The sequence below is a fragment of the Thalassophryne amazonica genome, chromosome 10 (assembly GCF_902500255.1).
Source record: "Thalassophryne amazonica chromosome 10, fThaAma1.1, whole genome shotgun sequence".
NCBI classification, from domain to species: domain Eukaryota; kingdom Metazoa; phylum Chordata; class Actinopteri; order Batrachoidiformes; family Batrachoididae; genus Thalassophryne; species Thalassophryne amazonica.
Genome location: NC_047112.1, coordinates 17,893,776 through 17,911,660, shown reverse-complemented (window position 1 = coordinate 17,911,660; position 17,885 = coordinate 17,893,776). Strand labels below are relative to the sequence as shown.

Sequence of the window (17,885 nt, the reverse complement as noted above, 5' to 3'; positions counted from 1 at the left end):
AGGGAGTTTTTCCTTACTACTGCTGCTCTGGGGGTTGGTAAGGTTAGACCTTACTTGTGTGAAGCACCTTGAGGCAACTCTGTAATAAATTGAATTTAAATGCAAATTGTTTGTTTTTATGAGTTTAGGACGTCCTGCAACTTATGCTCCGGTGCAGCTTATGTACTGAAAAATCACACATTTGTTATTAATAATAATAACCATAATGACTATTTATATAGAATTTTCCCGGGAATCAAAGCTCTAAACAAAATCAATTCTTAATCATAAAAGAATAAATGCCAGTAATAAAAAGTGCACCACAACAATGCACAAAAATCCCAAATGAAAAAGCTGATGAAGCAGAAAATACTTATACTCCCGTGCGATTTACACTCAGGTCTGACTTATATAATGGGTTTTTCCTCTCCATAATGCATTTTTAACACGTTGACCTATACTCTGATTTCACTTATTCTCTAGAAAATGCACTCTGTATATTTTTGACCCTGTGTTGATGTCCGATAAGCCAAAATAAATTCGTTGTGCATAAAATACTAACCCTAAGCCCATCATCTTTATACAATTATTCTGATCAAAAACAAACCATTCAAAGAAATCACCAATATCCAGTCCAGTATCACCATGACATTCATCTCCATGGGGAGCGAATGGAAACTTTTGACAGAGAGAGAGAGAGAGAGAGAGAGAGAGAGAGAGAGAGCCTCCTCTGGTGTGAATGTCCTTTAGGTAAAACAAAGCTGCACAATGCAGGAAGGTCCCAGCCAGCTGCTGAAGGGAGGAACAATGCTCCTCATGGGAGGAGAGGAGCATAGCAGCGCAGCAGTAAATGAACGGTGGAGGAACGAAGGGAACATGAGCCTTAGAACCATTCGTCTTTGTCATCATCCCTCTCTCTTCTCGCTCCCTATCCTCTCCTCCCTCCATTCTGTCATTCTCTCTCTGTTTTTCTGCCTCTTTATCCTGCTCTTAATCTGATAACACACTGAGGCAGAAGACGGCTCGAGGCTGATCATGTGAAAGTTCGTATCAGTGCAGGCAACCAGACGCCGTGAGGCAGTTTGTCAGCTTTTTTGATGAAGTTATGGAAGGCCATCAGCAGGAGATCTAATTTCAACATGAACGCAGCAGTTTCATAAATCTTCTTTGAGGACATCTGCACAGAAGAAAAGAGGCAAAATTTTCATTTTAAAAAATAACAAACTTCAGTCAGTAGTTTTGCTATTTCCTCGTCAGGTTATAACACAAGTAGAGCAGCATTCTGCGCACATACGGACCCTCACCACCGCTTAAGAGTCCAGATCTGAAATCCTCTCTGGATCTGGTCCAAAATGCCGTAACGGTCAGTCAGTGATGGCACACACACACACACACACACACACACACCCTCTCATTTTTTAAAGCATGACTGCAGGGATTAGTTTATGTAGCAGGACAGATATATGAAAAAAAAAAACTTTTTTGCACCAAATTTTGTTTATGTTTGAATAAAAAACAATTATGTCATACAAAGCCAAATTTTATTGTTTTTGTATTTAATAAATTCATTCATGGATGAAAATATGTTTTCTTACATGCTGAATCCATTCCAACCACAATCAAGTTGATTTTTAAAAAAATGTTTTTGAATTGAGCTTGTATGATATCAAATTTCATTATTATTATTATTTATCATCATCAAACAATGTCTGTGAAAACTTTGATGCCTTTAATGTTCAATCATAGTGACATTTTAAACATATCTGTCCAGCTGTTTGAGTTACAGGCAAAAATCAATTAATTTTTAAAAATACACTTGCAGTGTGGGGAAAAAAGTGAACATAACCTCTTGGATCCGCATGTGGATCATCATCAACATATAATGTAGGTTTCTCAATTTTCATGGAAGGTGGAGTGACAGAATTGGTACAAAATGTCCAAATAAGAATTTTAAAGAAAGTTTAGAGCCCACTGTAGGTAAGGTGTGACCTCACCAACAACATAGAATAAGCTCCAGCACCAATGATCTTCAGAGCCCATATAGGACCGACCTGCTTGTTCTTGTTCTTCTTTCTTTTAGTGGTTCTTCCACCTACTGGTATAAAACCAAAAAGATGATATCATTTCATCCCGAGTCACTGATTGGCCCTCAGTTTAACTTCTGCGGCTTAGCAGTGACTTCGGCTGATTACGGCTTCTGTGTTGTCCAGTGACCTTCCGTTTGTTGGTTGACGGAGCACTCCACTCAGTCAGGTTGCCCACGGCCTTTCCTTCTAAAGCCAGGTTCACACGGTAAGATAATTAGGCCGATATCGGACCCAATCTTCCCCTTCCGACAATCTTAAGGACACCCTGCCAATCGTGATGACGCTAAAGATAAGCTTATCAGATATTCCTGTCATGTGTGGTGTGTTAAGAGCGCTCTGATCTGCTCGGAAGGACGTCAGGGGCGCTCCGATCGCAAATCAGGGATATTCAACATGTTGGATTGTCTTGGCCCGATATCACAGCGTGTGTTGTGTCCTCCGACCATAAGCAAGCACGCAGCCTGCTGAATGTGATGTGTAGCCAATCAGAAAGCGAGATGACAGACACACGGAGCGGAAAATAAAATCAAAACAGCTGTTCTGACTTACCAGAAAGCCCGGTGGTCGCGCTGTCTGCACTCCTTTAAAGAACTCCTTTTCTTTTTCTTTTTGTATCGTTTTTTTCCTGTTTTAATTAGTCCACAAACTGTCTCCGTCTGTTTCCTCTGAAGTCACGTTTAATCTCAAGCGATTTTGCGAGATTTCCTGTCTGAGGTGGGAATGTTGATGTGTGAAATCTGTTCGTGTGTGATGTGTTGTTTTTACCGTGTGGCTGAACACCACACACTGTACAACCAAACCTGTCAGATCTATGATTTTTTTATCTCCACGTGTGTGGTCTCTCAGGTTTTGGAAACCTGCATATAATTTTAAAATCCTGTCATGTGAACCAGGCATAAGCCATGTGATCACTGATGCATAGAAACCGCCACATCATACTGCATGGCCACACCAGTTTGCTGTTATCCCGGAAGTAGGGTTGCTGAGGGGTTGCAGCACCCCCTGCTGGTGAGGAGCTGTAGTTAGAAAGGATAAAGCCTTACTCAACAAAATCAGTAAAAACAAATTCCTTTATTTTGATAGTAGCATAATGGTATTCCCAAAACCAACCAACCAATGGCTCTGATGAGGGGAGCGACCATGTCCACCCCCCCGCTAGTCCTTTGGCAGCAAGAAGGGGGATGGTGGCAGCAGCAACTGTCGCCAAAGTTAGCAGGGCACATGGCGGCAGTCCTTGGCAGACGGAGGTCCTGGTAACATAAGATCTGCGAGTGCCACGCTAGCTTATTATGCATATAAATGTCTGTTGCTTTAGTTTTGTTCAAATGAAATGCAGAAATATAAGTTGCAGTGAATATCTGCGTTCACTGAACTTTGCACAAATAAATATTATAAAGGTTTGGTCGCACTGTGCCGCTGCGCCAGTGTGGGACAGGAGAGCCTGGCATCACCTCAGCCTCCCGCATACGTGACCTGAGGATACATTCCTGTGTGTGTGTGTGCGTGCGTGCGTGCATATGCGTGCACATGTGTTTCTCCGCCCTAAAGCAAGCTGCTGTCAAACAGGGGGAGGAGCCAGGGAGAGCACCAGCAAACACGAGAGTGAAGAGAAAGAGAGAGAGATAGCATCTGTTGTTTCCGTGGCAGCTGAGCATCACTGATTTTATACACACACATATAGAAGCGCACACACTTTCTCTGCCGCATACATACGCACACACACTTTTGTTCACGCACATGTGCATTTGCATCTTTACGCTCTGACTCCTTCACATGCTGGATGGTTGAGCTGCACTCAGGCATCATCACTTCTCATCTCTCTCTCCTTTCCCTCACGTTTGCTGCATCTCGTCCCCCCGTCCCGCCCCCCCCCCCGGTCTCTCCGCTTCCTTCCGTGCCGGCTTCGTGTCGTGTGGACGCTCATCCTGCCTGCCTGCCGTCCTGCAGCATGTGAGTACAGCTGAGACATCCAGCCTGTAGCAGCATCCAGTCATCAATATTTCTGGGTAACGTTTTAACCCTGAACACCTCCTTTGGTTAAGGTTGTTGAGTTTTTGAGGTCTGATGCAGCTGAGAGAGGATTAGGATATGAACCGATGCCCCTCTGATGACCAGATGGGCAGTGATGTAGAATTACAGTCTCACTTCCAGTTCTGCAGGTTTGCTTCTTATCCGGTCTGCTGTGAAGCTTTTTCTCACACTGCTGCTGCCAGACTGGAACAGATTTTTTTTTTACTTTAAAGCCATTCATGATGAGTTTTCAGCAATTTTTTTGTGCTTCTCCTAAAAAACAGAAGGTGAACGGAGCTGCAGCTTCATTAGCTCTGAATTTCTCTTTCTCAGTAACGATGATATTTTATCTACAACAGTCTTTGTTCCAGTGATCAGAGAGATGAAGCAAACGTCTTTCCAAGCTGTTGTCTGTGCTGCTTTATGTCTGTTGTTTCTGTCTCTGAATCTGTACCTCAAATGGATCACATGATTAATCTGATAATCAGGTAATCGCTTTAAGTGTTCATAAAGCAAGTCTGACAGACTTGGGCTGCTTGAAGCTTCTCAAACATGAAAAGATGCTCCTTTTCTCTGCCTTCAGCATTGCTTCAGATTGTTGTTTGGACAAAACATGTCTGGTCTGCAGAAAATTAAAAAGTGCATTTGTTTTTTTTTTTGTTTTGTTTTAATTTTGTTTGTTTTTTTTGGGGGGGGGGGGGGGGGCGCCGTTTTATTGATTAAGTGGCTTTGATGGAAACCAGACCTCAGCTATGGAAGCAAAAAAAAAAACCCTGACAAGCTGATTTCAAGATCAAGGTTGAGCAGAGGTGCAGAAATTCTTACCTTTGAAGCTCCGTAATCTTAATTTGTTGGAAAATGTTGACGATGTGTGAATTACATCTGTGCAATCATGCCTACCTGTGCAGTATTTTGCACAAAATTCAGCAAATGCTGGAATGTGGCTCCAGAAAAACAAATAAACCAGAAAAAACAACTGTTATTAGCTTTTTTTTTTTTTTTTTTTTTTTTTGCTGATTTCAGTCTTTCTGATCTGCTTTTTCCCAAGTTTATAAATTTGTGTCTGCAAAATTGAAATGTGGACCGGGTGGGTGTTGTAGGCTAAAAAACAAGCATATGAAAACAGAAATAATGCATCAGGTTTAAGATGGTTTCCTGCTGATGTGTGAGTGCACAGCCGCGTGCATCTACAGTGTGATTGAATTACACCTGCTTAGATTCTCTGTTGCTGTTTTATAGAATATTGTCAATGTATAAAAGGAGGTTTTCAGGCTCATGCTGCAGCTTTGTCTTGTGTGTTATATATTGTTACACTTGTATGTCTGTAAGTCTGCTTGATGTTAAGAATGGAAGCTGCTCAGTAATTATTCAGAGCCATCTAATGCAGGAAATATGCTGTGCTTATGTGCAGTAGTAGGAAATTGGTCATTTAAAGTATGACTATCACCAAACCTGAAGTCTAAGTTACTGTATGATGTTGAACAGAAACCACTTTGGGTGCAGATCCCAATAAAGGGTTGGAGTTTGTTGATTTTTACATAATTTTTTATGCCTGTGCAGGTATTGCACTTGTCGTGCTTCGTGTGAAGGGGCCCTCAGTCTTGCAGCCAACAAGGCCGCTGCTGCTTGTTGGCAGCATTACACACAAACTAGTCACATTTTGTAGTAGAGGTTGTGATTTTTATTTATTTATTTTGTTAACTTGGCAAATGAGATGATTGGTTGATTCAGCAAAATAAAGTTTTAATCCATTAATTGTTTTACGAAGGAAAAACATCAAACGTTGACTTGTTCCAGTCAAATGAAACCTCATGAGTTTGTGACTTTGAGTGGATACATAAATATTAATGATGTCATGTTAATTCTCCTTTATACAACCATGAGGCTCTTGGAAATAATGACTTCATTTAATACTTTATTACATTCTTCCAGGTTTGTAATGTACTAAAGATGTCAATGTTTATTAAAATACAGTAACTTGGTGTAATGGTCACTATCAAGTATGAATGAGAGCTTGTTAACCTCTTTAAGTATACAATTATTTTATTGATGCAGTTAATCAACAACAAAAACTCTCTTGGGTGTTTTGGGTCCTTGACGGAGGCATGTGCTCCAAAACGCCCTAATATCATTTTTTTCCTGCTTCTGGAAGCTGCAAAAGCCCATATGCAGCAACATTAGGCCATTTGTTTGCTCACTGTGTGCATTTCCATAAAACATTTGCATTTATAACTCAAGAGGCACAGTGGCATTTTTATGGACACTAGAAAAATGGGTCAACTGAAACCAAAGTGTTCTTGATGCTCGTAGCGTGGCAAGGTCGAAGCGGCAACGCTGAGTTTGTGAACAAACCGGCACACTTTTCATTCACTGCTCAACCCTTTGCTCCTTGTACACTCAAGTGAGGGATGATGCAGTGGTTGCGAGCAATTTAAAATTAAAATGTAGTTTGAAAATGCGTCCTCGTTCAGTTTCTACACAAAACATCAATAATTCCAAAATTGAAACCAGGATTCACACACAGGTTTGAATAAAGAAACATAGTCACATATTTGTGTTGCTTTGTACTAGAGTGCAAATATGATGGGAACAAATTCAGTAATTTTGTGTGACATCTATGTCCTAGTGCAAATGTCACTGGTTGTTCCCACCTGATGAAGTTGTCATTTTATGCCCGGCGCCCACATCCTCCAAATAGCAATGCCACATCTTGATAAATTGCTGCTTTTGTGGAAAAGGGATGGAGCCGTTTTGTTCCTGGATGGTTTGATATCCAGTGTAATAATTTATCTTCCCACCCTGGATACCCCCCCCCCCCCCCCCCCCACCAATATCTTGCCAAAACTAAGTTTTGCAAGATAAATCAAAAGACATTCACATTAATACAACAAGCTGGAAATGCTCATCAATGTTTGCAAGGTAGATGTTATTTTCAGATTTTTTTTTTTTTTTCTGTTCTGTAGTTGTGGGGGGATTTCGGGGGGGTACATCCAAACATGACTGGTACTGCAGATGGATTCATGCGTGCTCCCTGACCTGACCTGTAGTGTCAGTGGACAATCAAGTGGACAGTGCACTGAAAATGCAAATTCCTCTCAAGTAAATTTTTCAAATTTTTTCCTCAAAATTTCTCATCGACACTTAATATAAGGTAAAATCACTTAAGTAAAATTTCAGTCAAATAAGAGGACATGTTTTTGTGAATACATCTTAAAAATCCTGTGGCGTGAACAAATGGTTTTTTCGGCTCGCTGTAACATTTTTATGCTGTTGCATTTTTCATAAAAGATGTAACGCATTGTAATATGAGTAAAATAACACTTTCCTTAGCTAATTTCAAGACTACTTCAAAAAATCATGAGGAATTTTTACTTCTTCCATTGGCAGTTTTTATTAATTTGTTGCAAATTAAAATACCTTGTTTTCATGTTTTAAAAAAATCTGGCAGTGGAACAAGTAAAAATGCACTTAACATTTCTTAAAATGCTTTATTTTAAAGGAAACTGTAAAAATCTGATGGTGCTTCAAAACAAGTTGCCCATAAGGGCAAGGAACTCAACTGTAAGTTTATTTTGGGCTTTCAGCCCATCTTATTATAACAAAAAATTAACTTCTCAAATAAATAAGCAGTCGAAACCTTGCTGCACATTTGAGCAGCTTTTGTTGCCATCTAGTGGGCGATGTGAGCCTTTCAGGGGTTCTGGTAAATTCTTCACTTTTGAAACCCAAAATTCAGGGGGGAAAAATAGGGGGAATAAAGGTGTTTATAAATGTCGTGAATGCATGATATATATATTTTTTACTTTATTTTATTTTTTTGCACGCAGAGCTTTGACCTCCCAGTATTAATGGATAAAAATTTTCATTTTTGAGAGTTTTATGGTTTGCAAGTTTTAAGATATACGAGAGTTTGCAAGAAGGATGTACAGAAGGACATGATTTGTCCTGATGAGCACAACTTACAGTTGTGGAAAAAAACAAACAAACAAACCCGTCATCACAGATATGAACCTGAACAAGATATTTCCAAGACTCTCTCACATCTAAAAAGAAATATTAGTGATTTTGTCTTGTATTTAATGTAGATTAGATAGTTCAGTCTAAATTAGACAAATATGCTTGGTAGAATGTAAGGTCCTGTATTTTTAAAACACCAAAAGTACACAGTTGGCCGTTGAGAGGCTTCAGAGTTGTTTCATTGACAAGTTACCAGACAAGACACCATCTACAATCGATGCCAAGTGTCAAATTTCCCTCAGAGCAAACGTCACGGCAGAGGTCGCCTCTTCGGGTGACAGCGTAAAGCTTGAAACCAGGCTTGCTGGCTGATTTATTTTCGATCTAACACCGTTTGTTCTCCTTGTGTGTTTGTGTAGAGTACAGTCGTTTTGAGGCGAAGATCCATGACCTGAGAGAACAGATGATGACCAGCAGTGTCGGGTCCAGCTCCACCTCGCTCCGCTCCTCGCAGAAACGCACACTTTACGTCAGGTAACACACTGTCTCTTTGTCCCTCAGTCGGACACGTCTTATCTAGTCTGTTTCCTTTACATTTTGTGGGTGAGAGGCTGAAGTCAGGTTATCAGATCTGAAGTCACACTCAGACCATGTAGAAAATGGGATTTCACATGGTGCATAAAACACATCTGTCACTTGTTGTCTTGCTGTCGTGTTTTTTTTTTTTTTCTTCTTTTTGCTTGCCTGTCCTGTTTGTCTTTGAATCCCTCTTTAGGTTGTTCTGCAGAGTCCAGAATCATTCTTAACATAATTACGCCCATTAGGTCCTTTCTCAGAATCCCAGCATGGAAAGTATTGATTAAATGTCAGATATCTGGATACAGTGAAACCGTACTCGAGGTCTTTGTAGATCAATACTCAAGATGCAACAAGTACTTAAAGAGAGACAAGCATTTTTAGTACTTTGCATTTGTTCTTAAATTTACACGTACATATTTGGAAAGTATTCACAGCGTTTCATTTTTTCCACATTTTATGTTACAGCCTTATTCCAGAATGGCGTAAATTCATTTTTCCCTCAAATTTCTACTCACAACACCCCATAATGACATGATTTTTTTTTTTTTTTTTTTTGCAAATTTCTTAAAAATACAAAACTAAGAAATCACATGTACATAAGTATTCACACCCTTTGCTCAACACTTTGCTGATGCACGTTTGGCAGCAATTACAGCCTCAGTTCTTCTGGGATATGATGTCACAAGCTTGGTGCACCTATCTTTTGGCACTTTTGTCCATTCCTCTTTGTAGCACTTCTCAAGCTCCATTAGATTGGAAGGGGAGTGTCAGTGCACAGCCATTTTCAGATCTCTCCAGAGATGTTCAATCAGATTCCGGTCTGGGCTGTGGCTGGGCCACTTAAGGACATTAACAGAGTTGTCCTGAATCACTCCTTTGATATCTTGGCTGTGTGCTTAGGGTCATTGTACTGCTGAAAGATGAACTGTCCTCCCAGTATGAGGTCAAGAGTGCTCTGGAGCAGGTTTTCATCCAGGATGAAAAGATGGCCTCTGTACACAAAGAAGACTTGAGGCTGTAATTGCTGCCAAAAGTGCATCAACAAAGTACTGAGCAAAATGTGTGACTACTTAGGTACATGTGATTTCTTATGTTTTCTTTAATTTATTTCTAATAAATTTGCAAAAATGAAAAAAAATTATGTTGTCATTATGGGGTGTTGTGAGTAGAATTTGAGGGGAAAAAATAATTTACTCCATTTTGGAATAAGGCTCTAACATAAAATGTGGCAAAAGTGAAGCACTGTGAATACTTTTCGGGTGCACTGTAATACAATTACAGCGGGGAAACAGCAGCTTCCTGCCAGAAGGGGACTTTCAGGGCAATATGGTGTTTACAGTAGCTTTCTTAATGCTCTAAGTACATTACAGTCCTCATAGTTTTGTCTGTGGACAAAACAAATGGTCATTAAAATGGAATCAGAATCAAATGAAGCACATGGAACTGATGAGCCAAATTCCCTGTTTGTCACAGCTGCAGTTTGAATCAAGCTGCTGTGTTTGTTGGAGGAAATGAATTCATTGGGGAGGTGAAGGTCTGCGCACTGCAACAGCTCATGTCGATTTTTATCAGTTTTATTTTTTTCAAGGTTGTACTCATGGACTCAGTTTTGTTTTCTTCTATTTAAAACAAATGATCCTGTTTTTAAACTGCAGAGTTAACATTGCAGCTGTGTGCTGTTGCCATGGGTGTGATTGTCATGAGCACAAATTAAGCGTGACAACAAACATTTGACTTTATTTTTGGTAGAAATGAAGAGAAACAGCTTGACCGCTTTCATTGATCAGTTTAAACGACGAGTTAAGAAGTGATTCTCTACAAACAGGAGGAAGATCGATGTAAGACTGTTGTAAAATTGAAAAATATATGAAGATTTCACTGCGTTTACTGGTGCAGGTGGATCAGTTATCTCTCAAAGGGAGATCAGGCTGAGAGAACACTGACAAAACAAGTGATGCAGAAAAAGTCTATGAAGCTGGAAACGTCAATTTTGCTTTGAGAAAGAGTGAAAGCTCTGAGTCCGTAGTCCAAACAGAATTAAAATAATTCTGCCTTAAGGCTTCCATAAACCTCAAGCAAATAACCTGCCAACCACAGAGAAGAGCCGACATCTGTTTGTCTTTTGTTTTGTTTGTTTGTGGGAAAGAAGTTCCAAAAAGTTGCAAACGGATTTTTGATGTATAGACGATCCATTGTATTGTGAAGACTTTGTGTCCATGCATGTGTGTTTGCATCTGTCTGTCTGTCTGTCTGTACTCAGTGTAACTCCGGTTCTATTACTACCACAGTCTTCAAATTCACAGAGAGCATTCTTGGGACTCAGACCTTGGACAAGTTCAATGATGGCTAACCGTGACCTATTTTAAGAAGTCAAAGCTCACATTCTGTTTCCTATTTTTATGCTTGTACAGCCGATAGTATTTTAGTATTGTTATTGCTCATCATCCAGCCTGTGGTTACAAGACATTTCCCATATTTTATCACACCTGGTCTGCAGTTTGGTGAGGGGGGTAAACCCCATCACTTACCTTCAGACTCGCCACTGCGGGGAGTAACTTGAAACTTCATTCATGCGCCATACAATAGTTTTGCCTGATTTAATTAAGAAATACCCTTATGAAATACAAAATAACACACTAAAGTACAAAGAAATCCAAATGTTGCTCTGTGTTTCTGCAAATCAAAGTTACAATAACCTCCGGAGGCAAGGCGCCTGATAAATGACCATCACAGTGGTTTCCCAGCCAGAAGTGACCAATCAGCATGCAAATTTTCAACAGAAAGCCTGAATCTTGCAGCTGATTGGCCGAGCTGCGGCGCTCGCTTCGTGACAGATTGGGGATGTTTGCAGCCTTGAGCTGCTGTGCGTATTCGAGTGTGTACACGTGGTGTGTGTGTGTAATGTGTACGTAACCTTTTATCTGGGTAAATGTCACTGACTCAGAGGCGCGTACGGCCGTCTTTGTGTTAAGGTGTAAGTTTGCCTCCATTTTCCTGCCTTCACCTCCTCACTTCTCCCCTTTTTGCGTCCACATTGTCTGGCCTGATTTTAAACCCATTTTTCTTTTGATACTGTTGATCATAAAATTTTATTACAGAGATTAGAGCATGCCATAGGTATTAAAGGCACTGCGCTGCGGTGGTTTGAATCATATTTATCTAATAGATTACAATTTGTTCATGTAAATGGGGAATCTTCTTCACAGACTAAAGTTAATTATGGAGTTCCACAAGGTTCTGTGCTAGGACCAATTTTATTCACTTTATACATGCTTCCCTTAGGCAGTATTATTAGACGGCATTGCTTAAATTTTCATTGTTACGCAGATGATACCCAGCTTTATCTATCCATGAAGCCAGAGGACACACACCAATTAGCTAAACTGCAGGATTGTCTTACAGACATAAAGACATGGATGACCTCTAATTTCCTGCTTTTAAACTCAGATAAAACTGAAGTTATTGTACTTGGCCCCACAAATCTTAGAAACATGGTGTCTAACCAGATCCTTACTCTGGATGGCATTACCCTGACCTCTAGTAATACTGTGAGAAATCTTGGAGTCATTTTTGATCAGGATATGTCATTCAAAGCGCATATTAAACAAATATGTAGGACTGCTTTTTTGCATTTACGCAATATCTCTAAAATTAGAAAGGTCTTGTCTCAGAGTGATGCTGAAAAACTAATTCATGCATTTATTTCCTCTAGGCTGGACTATTGTAATTCATTATTATCAGGTTGTCCTAAAAGTTCCCTGAAAAGCCTTCAGTTAATTCAAAATGCTGCAGCCAGAGTACTAACGGGGACTAGAAGGAGAGAGCATATCTCACCCATATTGGCCTCTCTTCATTGGCTTCCTGTTAATTCTAGAATAGAATTTAAAATTCTTCTTCTTACTTATAAGGTTTTGAATAATCAGGTCCCATCTTATCTTAGGGACCTCATAGTACCATATCACCCCAATAGAGCGCTTCGCTCTCAGAATGCAGGCTTACTTGTAATTCCTAGGGTTTGTAAGAGTAGAATGGGAGGCAGAGCCTTCAGCTTTCAGGCTCCTCTCCTGTGGAACCAGCTCCCAATTCAGATCAGGGAGACAGACACCCTCTCTGCTTTTAAGATTAGGCTTAAAACCTTCCTTTTTGCTAAAGCTTATAGTTAGGGCTGGATCAGGTGACCCTGAACCATCCCCAAACATCCTTTCAATTGATGGGATAAGAAAAGTGTCCAAAATATCAACGTAAACTTGTGCATTTATTGATGATGTAATGACAGCCATCTCCCCAGTGCCTTTACTTGACATGCAGCCCCATATCATCAATGACTGTGGAAATTTACATGTTCTCTTCAGGCAGTCATCTTTATAAATCTCATTGGAACGGCACCAAACAAAAGTTCCAGCATCATCACCTTGCCCAATACAGATTCGAGATTCATCACTGAATATGACTTTCATCCAGTCATCCACAGTCCACGATTGCTTTTCCTTAGCCCATTGTAACCTTGTTTTTTTCTGTTTAGGTGTTAATGATGGCTTTCATTTAGCTTTTCTGTATGTAAATCCCATTTCCTTTAGGTGGTTTCTTACAGTTCAGTCACAGACATTGACTCCAGTTTCCTCCCATTCATTTCTCATTTGTTTTGTTGTGCATTTTTGATTTTTGAGACATATTGCTTTAAGTTTTCTGTCTTGACGCTTTGATGTCTTCCTTGGTCTACCAGTATGTTTGCCTTTAACAACCTTCCCATGTTGTTTGTATTTGGTCCAGAGTTTAGACACAGCTGACTGTGAACAACCAACATCTTTTGCAACATTGCGTGATGATTTACCCTCTTTTAAGAGTTTGATAATCCTCTCCTTTGTTTCAATTGACATCTCTCGTGTTGGAGCCATGATTCATGTCAGTCCACTTGGTGCAACAGCTCTCCAAGGTGTGATCACTCCTTTTTAGATGCAGACTAACGAGCAGATCTGATTTGATGCAGGTGTTAGTTTTGGGGATGAAATTTTACAGGGTGATTCTATAATTTATTCCTCAGAATTGAGTGAGTCCATATTTTTTTTTCCCTCTGCTTGGTCTAAAAAAGTAACCATTACTGACTGCCACAATTTTTTTTCTTGATTTCTAATAGTGTTTCTTAAAGCCAGAAAGTTGCCATTTCAAATGACTTTAGTTTTGTGTCATGTCTGTGATCTGCTTTTATTCTACAAAATTAAACAACTGAATGAACATCCTCCGAGGCCAGTGATTCCATAATTTTTGCCAGGGGTTGTATATGTTGGTAATACACATATTATCATATTGTTCCAGTTGGGCCCATTTAACCAGAGTTATGGCCCTTGATTCATAAAACTAGAATCTGTCAGTTCTGAAATCAACTCCTCTCACACTTGTTGGATGAATTTCATGAAACGTGGTACAAGTCCTTGTTATAGGTTGCTAATATGCATGTAATTATATTGTTTGAGTTGGCCCCATTTTACAAGAGTTATGGCCCTTTATTAACAAATCTAGACTCAGTTTCATGAGTGGCTGCCTGCATTCTGAAATCAACTCCTCTCACACTGTTAGGAGGAATTTCATGAAACTTGGTTCAAGTCCTTGTTATATGTTGGTAATACACATATTATCATATTGTTCGATATCGGCCCATTTAACCAGAATTATGGCTCTTGATTCATAAAACTGGACTCTGTCAGTCCTGAAATCAACTCCTCTCACACTTTTAGGAGGAATTTCATAAAACCTGGTGCAAGTCCTTGAAATAGAATGTAGCAAGTACTTATACCAAAGCTGTTGCGAGAAGACCGGGAACTGAAACGGGCTCCAATGCAATAAAGCAGGAAATGATAAAGAACAGTTTATTGTAATGGTGCTGTGAATATAATGGATGTGGTGGAGACCAGGAGGTGAAGACATTGCAGGATGGGTTGCAGGTGCGTGAAGCCAAGTTGGCCAGTGGAGCTGGTGGTGGCTGTGGACAGCTAGTAGAGGACCTAGCTGAGACATGTATGCGCATCATTTAGAAGAGGATAACTCAACTGTTCTAGACTAACATGACCCCAATGAACAACTTGGGATATGTGCTAAAATCTCTGTCCGGGAGGAACAGCCCCCAAATGACTATGCCCTTTTCCGTGCCGTGTTATTTCAAAAACAGCTGTACTTTCTAAACTGCAGCAGCTATAAATGGACTGCATTTATATAGCGCTTTTCCATCTGCATCAGATGCTCAAAGCGCTTTACAGTTATGCCTCACATTCACCCCGATGTCAGGGTGCTGCCATACAAGGTGCTCACTACACACCGGGAGCAATAGGTGATAAAGGACCTTGCCCAAGGGCCCTTAATGATTTTCCAGTCAGCTGGGGATTTGAACCGAGGAGCTTCTGGTCTCAAGCCCAACGCCTTAACCACTAGGCCATCACTAAGGTATTTAGAATGATCAGAATGACCAGTACATGTTTGGGAGGGTCATAGAAAAGTATAAAATTTCTATGTTGATATTTTAAAAGAAAATGACTAAAATAAGTGGGTCAACTTATTACCGTACATCAAAAGAAAATGAACATTTGCCAAATATTATGAAATTTTATTTTCAGTCATACTGTTATCAATGGAATATTGATTTAAAGTGGAAAAATACAACACAAAACTTTTTCCTTTGGAAGACAGCACTATCTAGAAAACTTAAATCTTTTAAAGATTATCAAAGAAATTTCCCAACACCCAATAGCCCAGAAAGTCTAAGTTACTAAATTTGTGGCGATTCCGGACTGTATGTAGGTCATTTGAGTTCATATTTTCTAGCGGTTTTCTCTTAAAATATCAAAATTAGGGCGTGGTCATTTTCGAGTGGTTCGTCCCGGATAGAGATTTTCGAACATATCCCAAGTTGTCCACTGGGATCATGTTAGTCTAGAACAGTTGAGTTATCCTCTCCTAACTAGCTAGGTTCTAGATGTTGCACAAAAAGACAAAGAATTAGAATACTCAACGGAAAATCCAAACTGGGGACAAAACAGACAAGAATCGATAAAGTATTTCTGTGTAGGCCCTCGATAAAGTACGAATCGATGAAGTACACAAGAATAAACACGAGGCCAGTGGTTCTCAGAGCAAGCACAATATCGAAATATCAATGTCATTGATTTGTATTGATCAAGACTTTGGGTTTGAGGTCTGTGTGATGGGGTAGAGATGCTTCACTGAGTGTTGAAGGTGATACATGTCTGTCCTGTCCGGATTTTTACTGCAGATATCCATTTTATGTAACCTTAATCCTTTAGGACATTTGGTTATTGGGACACAGTGTTAGTGTTTCAAATTACGGACATTTCTCATCTCTCCTGAGAGCACATTAGGTTTTGCAGCTGGTCCCGGGGTCTTAGAGCATTGTTTTATTTCATCTCTTCTTGCTCTACCCGCAGGTTATGTACTAAATCTGATGTGTTTATATGGATTGGCAAATAAAAATGAATGAAAACAAACAACTGCATATTCACTATACTGTGAATACTATGTACGAGAGACAGTCCTGCCGTATTGGTCATACCATAATACAGTTTGGACGGTGTGCTTTTGGCTGTGTAAATCATACTTATTAAGGTTTGCAGTATTGGGAACATAAGCTTATAGAGTCATGAGGTTAATGGACAGACGTGTTTGGCTTTGCAGATACCTTTGCAGCAGAATGAAGATCCAAGTCTTAGAAAGATAATAAGATCTATCTTATTGGCCCAAATTTAAGATCCATCCATTTTCTGTACCCACTTACTCCAATTAAGAGTCACTGGGCTATCCCAGCAGTCAAAAGGCGTGAGGCAGGGTTCACCCCGCACAGGACATGCACACACACACACACACACACACACACACACACACACCCAAATTGGCCCAAATTTAAGATGACCCTAGTTATAAGACAACACAGAAACAGCAGTGCATGGGCTCTTGGGAAAATGATAAATAGCAGTAAATGATTGTGTTATTTGTGAATGTTGTTGCTGATTCTTGTGGTAAATTTGCTCAAGTTACATAGATTACTGATTATGGTGTTAAAATCCAGAGAAGCAACATTTGGTGAGTGTAAATTGTATCTCACAGACTGACTTTAGCCTGTTAGCTGTCATGGGTGGTTATACACTCAACAAAAATATAAACGCAGCACTTTTGGTTTTGCTCCCATTTTGTATGAGATGAACTCAAAGATCTAAAACTTTTTCCACATACACAATATCACCATGTCCCTCAAATATTGTTCACAAACCAGTCTAAATCTGTGATAGTGAGCACTTCTCCTTTGCTGAGATAATCCATCCCACTTCACAGGTGTGCCATATCAAGATGCTGATTAGACACCATGATTAGTGCACAGGTGTGCCTTAGACTGCCCACAATAAAAGGCCACTCTGAAAGGTGCAGTTTTATCACACAGCACAATGCCACAGATGTCGCAAGATTTGAGGGAGCGTGCAATTGGCATGCTGACAGCAGGAATGTCAACCAGAGCTGTTGCTCGTGTATTGAATGTTCATTTCTCTACCATAAGCCATCTTCAAAGGCGTTTCAGAGAATTTGGCAGTACATCCAACCAGCCTCACAACCACAGACCACGTGTAACCACACCAGCCCAGGACCTCCACATCCAGGATGTTCACCTCCAAGATCGTCTGAGACCAGCCACTCGGACAGCTGCTGAAACAATCGGTTTGCATAACCAAAGAATTTCTGCACAAACTGTCAGAAACTGTCTCAGGGAAGCTCATCTGCATGCTCGTCGTCCTCATCAGGTCTCGACCTGACTCCAGTTCGTCGTCGTAACCGACTTGAGTGGGCAAATGCTCACATTCGCTGGCGTTTGGCACGTTGGAGAGGTGTTCTCTTCACGGATGAATCCCGGTTCACACTGTCCAGGGCAGATGGCAGACAGCGTGTGTGGCGTCGTGTGGGTGAGCGGTTTTCTGATGTCAATGTTGTGGATCGAGTGGCCCATGGTGGCGGTGGGGTTATGGTATGGGCAGGCGTCTGTTATGGACGAAGAACACAGGTGCATTTTATTGATGGCATTTTGAATGCACAGAGATACCGTGACGAGATCCTGAGGCCCATTGTTGTGCCATACATCCAAGAACATCACCTCATGCTGCAGCAGGATAATGCACGGCCCCATGTTGCAAGGATCTGTACACAGTTCTTGGAAGCTTAAAATGTCCCAGTTCTTGCATGGCCGGCATACTCACCGTACATGTCACCCATTGAGCATGTTTG

The 17,885-nt window shown here is 40.4% G+C and overlaps 1 protein-coding gene across 2 annotated transcripts in view; it reads left to right on the top strand.

The window, feature by feature from the left end:
- Positions 1-17,885, top strand: part of LOC117518389 (discs large homolog 1-like protein) — a 331,339-nt gene that overhangs the window by 283,701 nt on the left and 29,753 nt on the right. For both annotated transcript variants that reach the window (XM_034179498.1, XM_034179497.1), the window contains one exon: positions 8,453-8,567. In XM_034179498.1, the coding sequence (XP_034035389.1) occupies positions 8,453-8,567 (115 nt within the window). The remainder of the gene's footprint in view (positions 1-8,452; positions 8,568-17,885) is intronic.